Genomic DNA, 12,735 nt, shown 5'->3' with positions numbered 1-12,735 from the left:
TATCCCCTAAACTATCTGATGTTACTTTACTTTGTCCCTAAACTGTAAAACCCACTTATTTGGTACCAAAAATTCTCGATTTTGAGCTATGTAAACAAAAAATTTAAATTGTATATACAGGTTCACGTTACACCACCGCTCAAAACAAATATCATAAAAAATGGACTATTTAGTGTATAAAAGTTTAATTGCTCACCAAATTTTTGTACATAATGAACATATTATTGGCAACTATAGATTTTTATGTGAATGTTTACATTATTTCTTTGCCTTGTTAAGATTCGTGAACACATTTGCGCACGACTCAAACCTAAGCAAACTAGGCTCAAGCTTGGCTTGTCAATTTTCATTGAGCACGAGTTTGAGCTCGAATTCACTAAAAACTTAACGAACAAACTTGAATATTCTAAAGCTCTAAAATTCGGCTCGGTATTGGTACAAGTTTTGAGGGAGTTTTTTAGGATAAAAAGTGGAGAGAGATAGACAGAGAGACGAGTAATAAGTGAAGAAAAAACTTGTTGGAAATCATGTTAAGAAAGGGACAGTTCTAGGACCCCAAGTGAACAAAGCCACGTCCACAATTTTAGCTCTCCAACCTCGGATTGCTTACATTCAACAAGTGCTTTTGGGTGAGAAGCTGATGCTTTTGGGAAGGTTCAAATTTCAAAGTTTAGTTCCTTCTCATTTCAGGTTTGTCTTCATTAGGATAACTGCCACTAAAAATAAGCTATTTAACCACCACTCTTTGTACAGATCAAAAAAAAAAAAAATCCATTTTATGTAACAGCTCCGAGGGTAAAATTTCCGGCCCGTCGTGAGGTCATAATAGAGATGAAAGCCCCAGTGACATTCTTGAAGGTAACTAGTCGATTGGAATATTGAATAGATGGTCGTCCATCTGTGTATGGAAGAAAATTTGGCAGCTACACTTCAGGTGTTCAAGATTCTGTAGTCATTGGTGTCTTCCTGGGTTCCCAGACACCTAGAAGGAATTGTTAATTATCATTTACTATTTAACAAGAGATATCTTGTAAGAGGAGTGTTAAAAGCATCCAACTCAAAATAAATTGGCAATGAGTAAAGAGGCCGCTCAAACTCATATACTAGTTTTGGAGGTTGTAAGTAATGAATGTGGAACAAGCTCTAACAAGGAGCATTTCTGAACTGGCATAGAATTTACCTTCCTTCCTTGCTTGGTTGTATGGGGAAGAAACATGTAAATGTTCTCATTCACTTCCGAATTCCTTTTTTGGGAAGTAGGCAGATATTCTTTTTGCTTAATCATCGGTCATCGGAAGAAGTACATATTTTATTTTCATATAAATCATTGAAACATGAAAACTCGTGTACCATCTAAAGAGCAACATATACTCGTTGATTACAAATCACGCTACACCATAAGTACGATTACAGCCCTAGTAAGTAGTATTCTCCAACAACATTCCAATCTGTTATTTCCGGGGTTCTATCTTCTTGCCAAGCTCTGTGTTTGTCCGTATAACATGTACAGGTTACTTGTATGCCGCACACTTCATGAGGATCGGCTTCTATAACTGTTCTACCTTAGAGAATATTAAAAGCACACTTGAAGTTCTACTCAAATGAGGTACCTCATTTAGTCATTCAATGAGATTGGTGTTTCTTAGCCCGACCATGAGAAACGGATGAATCATCTCCTCTGGAACCATCTGGTTTCCGGGCCCACACAGGTGCTTGATCAGGTCCATAGCGATAGTCGTAGAAGAGTTCCTCGCTGGCTTCAATATGCTCCTTGGCAAAAATACCAACCCTATGATCACCAGCCACCAGCATGACCTAGTTACAAAACCAACCGTTGCCTTGGCTTAGTTAACAGATCAAATTCCACAAGGAAATTAATGAAGTACAACTCCTCACCTTCGCATAACAGTTGGGATTTGACGAGTGGTTTGCAAATTTCAGCTTGTCTCCTTTGCGGTAAGCATCAAGAACAAACTGCGAGGAAAGGAAGAGCTGCTCATTTTATTCAGACATAAAGCGTGTGATTAATTATAACTACTGAGCGGTCAGAAGTTCCACATTGTGAACCATCTTAATTGACTTTCTCTAGATTATGTTTTGTAATAGGAATGTACGAATGGAACTATGCATCAAATAAGAATTTTACATCTTTTTATGGCTTAAGAACTGGAGGCCGAATCATTTTGGGGTATGCGTCTAGATTTTAAAAAATGAAAGTCGTTTTGCTACACTAGGGTGAATATAGAAAATTTATGTAGAGACAAGTTCTAATCCATAAACTTCACTTGCCTGATCATTCAAGTCAAAAAGAAAAGAAGAGTTTGCACGATCGTAAATTTTGCCACGCTTATCTGCTTCTCGGTGTGAAATCAATTCACCAGTATATTCTCCAAGGTAATCATTTTTATTGACAGGATTCTGAAAGGAAATAATCCAGTTACTAGAAAAACTAGCAAGGAAGAATTTTCACATTTTTATGACAAGATAGGATCCATTATCTTCCTACCTTCAAGAAGGCTCCCCATCCAGCAACCTCAGATTTTGCCAAAAGGATCTGAAAATAAGGGGAAATGGTATTAAATGCATCTCTCTCAAAAATCACAAGTGTGGTACTTATTGAAAAGTTAAACTCCCAGAATTGATCACCCTTTGTTGTTGCCTAAGAAGAAGCCTCATATTTCCGCATTGGCCATCTCCTCGCTTGGGTGGCTCACCTAATGAACCATCCCCGCAGCTGCACAAAGTGTGAAACTATAATAAAACCAGTAAGAAAGAAAAAGATAGAAAGGCACATGATTATTACCTAACCCAACAATTACGACAAACATCTGGATCACATTCACGTCCAGCAGCAAAGCATGGGCATTGACGGCTTCTGCATTGACTCTTCGCACAGTGGCATCCCCTGAATCGATTTTTGCAGCTTTTGGAGCACCTGCCAATTAACAGGGATTTGGAATGAAGTTTATCTTTACTCCGGAGTTTATTAATTGGAATGGACGAAACGCCCAGGTAGCATATGAATAACGTTCATTTCTGAAACAAAATGAAATTTATGAAATTTTCGCATGTACATCTAATTCATGTAATCTACTCAATTAAGCATTACAAGTATTGTGAAACTGGCGGAGGAGTTAAATTAATCACTCCAAGGCATGCATTTGACACTTTATCATTCAGCAAGATTTATCTCACAAAGAATGGAGCATGACTACTTTTCAAGAGCTTTACGCATTTCATCTATTTTGTGCTTACCCACAATACTTCTCACAGCAATTTCCATTATGCAGACAGGGGCATTGCTTTCCGCACATTGACCTACATCCACATGGTATATATTGCTTACAAGACTGGTTTTTCCCATCTGCAATTCTTTTCCACATTGATGGATGGCCAGCAGACTTCCAAGAATATTTAAGCTTCCGCGTTCTGCCCCTTTTACGAAGTAACCTCGGCCTTGCTGGTATCTCTGGCTCCTAACACAACCAAATAGCTACTACTAAATACACTTGCTCAAATGAACACCCCAGTTCACAGGGACTGAAATAAATATTTACAGACTTTAGAAGTGTACAAACAAGTTCCCCAAGGTGGTTCTCCAACTGGTGGAGATACAAGAGAAATTAGTGCACTTTGAATTCAGTTGGAGCAACACAAGGCTACTTTAAAAGTTGATGTAGATAGTACAGTCCATACTGATTTGGAAAATAAAAATAATGAGCTTTATTAAGTACTTAAAGACATTTACAATATCTTTATCGTTGACCAACAAAACATAGGCAGTATAACTGAAAATGACAGAAAGATGTCTACTGGCTTTGTTCTGGGTAGCAGTAAACAATGGTTTCAAGTTCCCACCTTAGCTAGAACACCTCACCTACTTGCTTGGTTTTACTTATTTATCTTTTGATAAGTATCCTCAGTTCCTCACCTACCTGCTTATCATATCATAAAGGATAAAAAGAGAAGTAACTAAACAAACCATAAAATCTGCATCAAATTTCTCAGTTTCTTCTGCAAATGAACTCCGAATACCAATAGCTCCACGCGGCAGGGCAGCTCCATGATTGTACATGTAACTGGATACCTCCATGCAAGTCTTCAAGCCAGAAAGTAAGTTCCTGGCTATGAGGCAACTGCAAAGCATACGTTTTTAGTAAGGTAAAACACAAAAAGTAAACTAGTAGTTCAGGAGGCCCAAGCATTCAACAAACACATAAAACTGCAAATTCACCGACCCTCAAATTCACACAATTACAATGTGCGTATGAACGAACAAAAGTGCAGTCTATAAATGTAAATAAACTCCATAGATATATTAAAGTGGCCATCCATTTAAGATCCATCTCCAGATTTCATTTTCATCCATGAAATTGTACCAGAGTAGTCTTCTGCTATTTCTAATTTCCATATATTATATGCAATACTCAGCTTCTATGCATTTTTAACTACTAAAGACTGGCTCCACCAAAGTTCTGCACATTCAAAGCCTCCCATTCCGCCCTTCCTAGCTTGCAAGATAAAACACCATTAGTAAGACACACCTATGCTCCTTGGTCATCAAGTGAGGTATTATACCATGGCCAGCATCCCATCTCATAAAATTTCAATTTCTTCCTCCCAGTCCCATGCAGATGCAGTCACACTCACAGTCATACAAGATATCAAGATGATTACACTTGTAGGGAATGAATTACCTGTTTCTTCCAAAGATCTCAATTCCCTTCAAGTACAGTTCTTTCTCAAGAGGTTGCCACTCACTGTTGCTTAGAACTCCTTGCACTTGTCCTTTTGTGGAATTGGATGCCTCCTTGAAGATGGGAGCTTCTGCATTGTGGCAAATGCCTTTTGCTTCATGTCTGGCACAGTCCTCACTCTGCCCAAGTGAACAGCTGGATTTGTCTTCCGCTATGGTGGCCTTAAGGAGTTCATTGTTATCGGGGACCCCAATTTGGATGTCCCCGCCTTCTTCACTTGAACCAGAGTCTACAGTTGGAATCCCATCGCAGGCTAGAGTAACTTCATTATGAGTTGATAACAGTTTCTGTTTTTTGCAAGAACCCTGGTCATCATATGAAACCAGGGTTAAGTTTTCCGGCACTTCAATTGCATGCTTTGGAACCTTGTGCATCCCCATTCCATAGTCCATTACTGCCATGAGATATGTGTCCAATTTAGACAATGAGCACAGCTTTCAGACTATGAAAAAATGTAATAATCTCCATTATCTCAGCAATGCATCTGTTGTCAGGAAGGAAAAACTGTACATGTACCCTCATCACGTGTGTCATCAGCACTAGGGGACATTGGAGACCGTTCTTCCTCGTCCGAGCTTCTGCTTTCTATTGTATGCAAGGACTTAACAGCTGACCCTTCCGGCAAGTCTTTGACAACTTTTAACTGCAGACCATAATAACAGAAATCCCCATGCAGAAATGGCAAAAACATATGTCAGCCAATCCGATAGCATGAAGTGTGACGACCTGGGAGGTGGTACAGTATGAACGTGGTTGTAACATATGCATGACTGAAAAACTAGAAGTCTTGAAAGTTACCTTACTGTAAATACTCCCTGTTTGCAGTACATACGATAACTGGCTTTCATTTTACAGATACATCGTATTTCTTTCCTTGACACATGGAATCAAAGTATGGCATAGCCCAAGCAAAAAATGTTATTGTGGAAGGCAGACAAAATGATGGAAAATTATAGTCTCTTATATAGGTACTTTGCATTTTTCAATCTTATGTGAAAAGTAAAAAGAAGTCAGGTTGCCCAAGACAAGCTCAAATTTACTTAGGACCCAAAGAAAAAGATAAGCTCAAATTTATGCTAATGGTAGGTTGCATTCAGACCTCGGAAGACTATGGTAGCAATATAAGCTTCTTAGGATAGGTTAAAATTAGATTCCCTTCTAATCAACACGTCAATAGAGCACAAAACCCCAGCATGGCCCATTGACAGGGCTTTTTTCTTGTTCTATGAATACAGAAGTGGGGGGGGTGGGCGTGGTTGTTGTTTAATAGATGGGCCTTGACAGGAGGATGGGGCACCATACAAACCTTCACCCTTGCATGGGAAGTCATTAATCAACAATCAGAGAGTAAATGGGACCAAAATAATTTGAGTGGACAATCCTTTATACATCCCTCCAGTAATCCTGAAACAACACTCAAAGAGTGCTTGGAACTTTCCTCCAGGGAGCTTAGATGCAGATACAAAAGCAAATAAAGCAAAATTAAAGATCTAAAAGGAAAAGGCCATACCCTTAGGTAACACTGATCACTGCAAGGGTTCCCATCATCGTCCGATTCAGAAGAATACATCTGCTTTTCGCTCTGTCAAGTAAATCATCTTTCAGATTCAACAAATGACAAATTATCAGGTCAAGGACAGGTCTGATAAAACCAATTCTTACAGGGCCAATAAGACTTTGAGAACAGCCATGAAGACGACAGTCAAAAACCTGCAAAGCAGATATTAATTGTTGAAGTTACCTAATTAAATTGATCGTAAAACCAATATCAGTTTCAATTCAAGTACCAAACACCGACGACAAAACAAATTGTCAAAAGAGTCTAAAGTAGCACTTAGACTTTTTCCAAGGAAGGAGTTATATTCTGGTCCATTTCCTTCGAAACTTCTGAAGCTTCGATCATGTTTCTCCAGACTTTTTTCCTTGAGCCTGTTACAACGCTCCTGCATCACAACAACATATACATCTCACATCAATGAACTAGTGCTTGGAGGAATACAGAAACAGCTGAATCATGAAACATGAATGATGGCATATCAAATGCAAGAATGACAATACCAAGCAGCAAGCACTTCCCAAAATATAGAGACTATTAAAGCAAAATAAGTTACCTGAATTTCTGGAGTGTTAGTTCCAATATATTGACTCACAATGTTGAGAACTTCCTCGCCAAGCCCATGCTCCTGGACGACCATCCTACACAGTTCAGACTAAGAATAATAAGTCCAAATCTTATCGCGGTTATGATGCTAAATAAGAGTTTGGATTTTGAATGTCTGATACAGGTTTGAAATAAGCCTTACGGCAATATAGAAAGGAACTAAGAAAGAATCCATGCAAAATCGCGCCAATTCCGTAAAGCACCTAATGCACTGAGTTCAAGATGAAATTCCAACTCGATAGGTAGACAAATGGAACAAGATGGACTTTCCAACTTAAGTTTTGAAAATGTAGTAAGGAAGGCATTGGCATTTACTTACTTAGGCTTGAGAAGACCTTCAATTCTTTTTTTGATCCCTATATTGCCCTTTCTAGCTTAGGTAAAGTTAATAAGAACAGAACTCAGTGACAAAAGTTCATTGCATCAAAAGCAATTGTAGTCCGTTCAAGGTAAAAAAACATGAAGTTTCACATTCAAGTCACCTTTTCCATTGACCTTCCAAAAAAAAAATGTATTTGCTAAGGTACCATACCACATCAAACAAAACATATTTCAATGCACTTGTCAATACACAACACTACCAGAACACTGCTACAAGTCTATAGCCCTTCCCTATTGATATTGTCAGATTGGATATGCGCCGGGGAAGTGAACTAGCTACAGGAGATATTGCCCTTTGATATTTTATTTCCCTTTTTTACTTCACAAATAACAACGCATCATATTTAAATCTACCGTAAGATGCGATCTTCCCCCTCAGAAAATGCACGTTTCTCTTCTTCTGATTCTGCAATATCTTCCTCACTATCACTGCAGATCAATGCTTCACTTCCATGTGGATCATAATAAATCCGTCTCCTCCCAACCACCGACTGATCTTCAGCCATTCTCTGATTCCTGTGCTGTGTAACAAATTTGAGAAAATAATACAAAATAGAAACTTCACTTCGAACAGGATAAATTAAATTGAGCACTACTCATTTATTCTAAGCTCTTACCACTGCAACAAAGTTCAATGTTGCACCCACCCATAAATCTGACTGCTGTTTACTACCTAGAAAAAGCGTAACTGGCGTTTCTGTGGTGTATCTCTTCGCTCTTTTGCTCAGAACACTAGGAATATAAAAAATCCAACTTATGGCTACTAATGCTGTAGGACCTTCGTGCTATGTACATATTATCTCCTGTACAGTTATCAAAATGCTGTCAGGAGTTGCTACTTCTTAGCATCCCTCCAAACACTCGCTTCCCCATAATGATGCTATCACTTGCACTGGCTACCAAATCATCCCTCAAGTACTTATTCCTGACAAATGACAAGACCTTGCAGCCCAAGCAAACCTTGTTCCTTTGTAATTTGCAAGAGCATGTTGCAAATTGCACGCTCAATCGTTATTACAACTTGAGAGAGAAATACCAAGTATTTCCAACCCTGTCATACCAGGGACTCAGTTAGGATCCAACATTTGATGATTCTTTCTCCCTACCTAATTCTAAGTAGCAGCATAATTTTGTGATGTCAACACAACGTTATTCTTCAAACCCTTGTCCGTGCATCATTGGAAAGTTGGTGTAATGTAGCTAGTTCCAAGTTGTCATTGACCTCTGTGATGCCACAAACCAGAAACGCAGAAGAAGAAAAGTAAACATTCATACCTGTCTAAAAAAATCCAAGTAGTGTAAGGTGGTATGTTCTCAATATATGGAAGCTTGGCACTTATTGAGTAAACAACTTCTTGAACATTGACGTAGTCTTTGTCCCCTGATGCTTGAGCAAATCCACCAAACTTGCAGAGAGGATTTTCAATTCTTGAAGAAAGGATTCTACCTTGACCATCAGCATCGATAACTGAAGCATCATTTCTTAACGTTGCTGATGAAACAAGCAGAGAAACATGACTTTCAAGCTTCTTTCTATTCTCTTCGAGCTTTTCCTGTGAAGGATGTAAAGTGAGTTCTATGTTAGCTGTCAATCCTAACAAGCAATGCTTCTCCCCGCTGCATGTTCTTTAATGGACATGAAACCGAGGGCACCTGTTACCTTAGCTCATAGTCACTTAGTGGTCATGCCGAAACTGAAATCCCCACCTAGGCTACATCTAGGTCCTTTCTGTAACTTTCAACGTTGTATTACGCATTATCGGTTCTAATTGTGTGATGCTAAATCTAAAATTGAAAACCAATAACATAATTTGTTTGTCCAGTCATGCGAAAAAAACAAAAAACCCACCCACAGGAATGTTTAAGAACAAGATGCACAAGGCTCCCTTTTACAGCGGAGCTTAGGAGACGTAGTACTTATGCAGGTAGTCTTCACCCAACGCATTAGTGGAGAATGGGGAGGCTAATTCCGGTGACTCGACACTGCTGACTGCTCCACGACTAAAATGGAACTTTAGAATGCTTTTGACTGTAAGCATTTGTCTTTTGGCAATGTGGTGAAGAAGAAGCACTCTACATGCCTCTGTTTAACTTAGAAAGAAAACCATCAATATACACATGACAGAGAGAGAAAGCAGTTTAAAAGAATCATTTACAAGGAAGAGCGTTGCCAATCCTTTGCTCATCACCAAAAAAAATGCAAAAAGATAAGGGAGGGGCCTTTTTCTTCTCCAACTTTAGAATACAAGAATGAACATCTCACCCATACATGGACGGGTTATGACAACTAAGTCTGTAACCTAAAGATAAGCAAGGTATATACAATAGTGAGTTGGGATTACCAATTTCTGTTAGTAAGAAGAAAATTGCAATTAAGTGCAACAAAGCGTATCATTCCCGTAGGTAAAACCATAAAGCAGATGTAAGAAACTTACTCTGATTGAAACAACTCTGTCGGCTTGAATCTGCTTTTTCATCTGTTGTATTTTACGTGTTAAATTTCCAAAGCCATCACTTGTCTGTTCTGCATGCAATTTCTGTCAAAGTAATAAAGCACATAGAATCACTATATTTGGTGTTTTCCAATAAAGAAAGTGCAAATGCATCCAGTGCAAACCATTCATCATATGAAACAAAACCTCATAAACTTATAGCCAATCAAAATTTCCCCAGGCTCCCCCTGGAGTTGATAATTTACAAAACCATTAAGACTGTGTTTGGTTGGATGGATTGGAATGTAAATCGGAATGGAATTAAGAACAAAATGGAATTGGAGGAAATGAGACTGGAATAATCATTCTCATTTCCATGTTTGATTGTGGCTAGGAATCAATAGCAAGAATGGAATTTGCATTCCAATTCCTGTGTTTGGTATGCTAGAAAATCACATATGGAATGGAATTTGGGAGTGGCAATAATAATTTTGGGAGTGGCATTAGTAATTATGAGAGTGACATTAACAATCCAAATAGGATGGTGGAATAAAATTGTACTTTCTTTACTTTTCAAATGAAATAGCTATTTCTTCATTTGAATGAATTTGGATAAATAATAATTCCATGTGGAAGGGCTATTCCTTCAATTTTTAGTGAACCAAACATCGGAGTAGAATACGATTAACCACTCGATTTCACTTCCCATTCCATCAAACCAAACATAGCCAAAATTAAAATTCCTACGAGTAGAACATGAGAATAGGCGAATTCTGAACTTCAGTTAAGCTAATCCAGCGGATTTTAATAAACTTAACTCAAAAGTGGAAACTTTCTATTAACAAATATGACTGGATTACAGTAAAGACCAAAATCAATGTCAATTACTGATAAAACACGAAGGGAAAAATAGAACTACCGATTCAGAAGTAGACTAAAGAATTCAATGATCGGAGTAAAGAGAGAGAGTGAGAAACTGACTCGGGGTTTAGATGCAGAGTCGGTTAATTTGGAGATCATGATCGCTCTGCTCCCTGAATTCAATCCAGAGAGAGAGAGAGAGAGAGAGTGTGAAATAAGCTGAGATTGGACTTGTCTGGGGCCTCTGGGCTGTGGAAAGGGGGCGGAATCTGGTTCTTTGAGTCCACCGATGATTCGCTTTGGTCGGACTGACGGATGGTGCTGCCCCGCCGAGTGGGACCTTCTTTGGTCTCATTTCGATTGATCGGAAATGTTCACTTTATAGAGCTTCTCGCGTAAAACAAGTGTGCAAAAAATCAGTTCAATCGGATATTAATACGTACCTAATAGGAAACGCATAACTTGTACATAATAAGTTCCAATGGGTTTAATTCAGTGTTTCTGATCCATTCTTTTCAAAATAAAAGTGTTCTGATCAGGCATTTCATTATATCCAATCGAGCTTATTTTTTGCATACCTATTCTACACAACAAACTATATGATGTGAATATTTCCGATCAAATGGAGTGTACTCCAATCCGATCGGAGCGAACCCCACTCGGAGGAGGGGGAGCACCATCCCTATTTCCCGTTTGGTCTTGTGTGGACCTTGGGGAGAAGGTTACGCATATACATGGTGATAATAGTCACCTCATTTTTTAAAATGGCTCCCTTTCTCGCTCTCAATATTCATTGTGTGCTCGTTCTATCAATTTTTAGACTTACAAATTTAGTTGTTGGGGAGATTTTTTTGAAATATGATTTCACGTTCACGCTCTCATATTCACATCCGGCCCTACCCTTGCATTATGTGACATCGGGTGGCAATGATAAATGGTGGTTGTCTCTATATATTCTATTTCCGCGTCTCAATTTCTTATACGGTGGTCTACAAACCATTGAAATTACTGAATTGTAATCATTGAAAATAAGGCTCTATATAGAAAAGTCTCATAAAATAAAAGAAAAAGAAAAGAAACGATAATGCCAAAATCATTTTTTTTTTTTTGCCAAAATTCTAGTGCATAAAAGCTTGTACCTTACATATGGTACATAGCTTTTATGCACTACAGTTTTGATACAAACAAAAATAGTTGTGTCATTAACAACACCTAAGAAGGGAAAATCTCTAGTATTACTGTATTTGAAAATCTATAGTATTACTGTATTTTTAAGATGATTTTTTTCTAATATTTCTCAATAGAATTGTGTCAAATTCTTTTTGTCAGAAAAGAAAAAAAAAATGGGCAAAGTAACTGGGCAACGGAATTATATAAAGAAGTAGAAGAAACACACTCTCTCTCTCTCTCTCTCTCTCTCTCTCTCTTAAAATGGCGTCGGAGAAGAAAAGCCCAAGGTGAAGAACCCGGTCGTGAAGAGAATCCTACAATAGTTGAAGGAGATGCATCACATGCAACTCTTACTTCATAAACACTTTCAACCCTAAATTCTTCATTTCTTCTCAGGTTTTTCTTCCCTTTTTTTTTTCTTTGGAGAATTTTAATACTACTAGTACTTCTGCGGTTTATTCTTCCTTGTGTTTAATTTCTAGTGATCGTTGTCTCGTTAAAGTTTCAATCATAAGCTGATGCGCAGAACTGTACGTTTCCTTGGTTTTTTTTCCCTCGTGATCTTGTGGATGACATGAAGAATGAGTCGATATACATACACATGCAGTGTTTGAGTTTGCTCTTATCAGAAACGAAAAAGAAAAATTACTCTGCTGGGGTTTTCTTTCTTTTAACTGAATAAGCATTAATTTGTTCCATTTTGGTGCACAACACTTCTTATATATACTCGAATTCATCTTCCACTCTAGTTTCAAAAGCCACCTAAATCCTCTATCTTTTCTTGAAGTTGAAGATTAAATCGATCGACAACCACATCTATCCAAAAGCATCCATATATAAGCTACGAAGTACTACCCTCAGACCTTGTATTTTATTTTTCTCCTTCTTGTTTTGATACGGTGGCAACTGGCAAGAATAGGAAATTATGGAAAGCATATGTCGCTGGCCGGCCGCCATGAACTAACCGCCAACC

At 38.2% G+C, this 12,735-nt stretch overlaps 1 protein-coding gene across 9 annotated transcripts; it reads right to left on the bottom strand.

Annotated features, from left to right (window-relative positions):
• Positions 1–644: 644 nt before the first annotated feature.
• Positions 645–10,876, bottom strand: LOC131314430 (histone-lysine N-methyltransferase EZA1). Of its 9 annotated transcripts, none has more exons than XM_058343038.1 (19): positions 10,713–10,876; positions 9,735–9,836; positions 8,575–8,852; positions 7,654–7,815; positions 6,869–6,953; positions 6,545–6,700; positions 6,420–6,467; positions 6,268–6,339; positions 5,268–5,400; positions 4,698–5,151; positions 3,983–4,136; positions 3,256–3,476; positions 2,804–2,935; positions 2,647–2,734; positions 2,507–2,554; positions 2,290–2,418; positions 1,897–1,974; positions 1,611–1,815; positions 645–982 (listed from the first exon to the last, which is right to left on the bottom strand). In XM_058343038.1, the coding sequence occupies exons 1-18, from the start codon at positions 10,749–10,751 to the stop codon at positions 1,624–1,626; spliced, it is 2,571 nt and encodes an 856-aa protein (XP_058199021.1). In that variant the 5' UTR covers positions 10,752–10,876; the 3' UTR covers positions 645–982; positions 1,611–1,623. The 9 variants fall into 9 exon arrangements, with proteins under 9 accessions (XP_058199021.1, XP_058199022.1, XP_058199024.1 ...); XM_058343039.1 differs by having other exon boundaries at positions 645–966; XM_058343041.1 differs by having other exon boundaries at positions 5,274–5,400.
• Positions 10,877–12,735: the final 1,859 nt, after the last annotated feature.

The sequence above is a fragment of the Rhododendron vialii genome, chromosome 13a, assembly GCF_030253575.1.
Source record: "Rhododendron vialii isolate Sample 1 chromosome 13a, ASM3025357v1".
Classification (NCBI taxonomy): Eukaryota; Viridiplantae; Streptophyta; class Magnoliopsida; order Ericales; family Ericaceae; genus Rhododendron; species Rhododendron vialii.
Note: the sequence above shows the minus strand (reverse complement) of the source record. Positions and strands in the feature narration are given on the sequence as shown.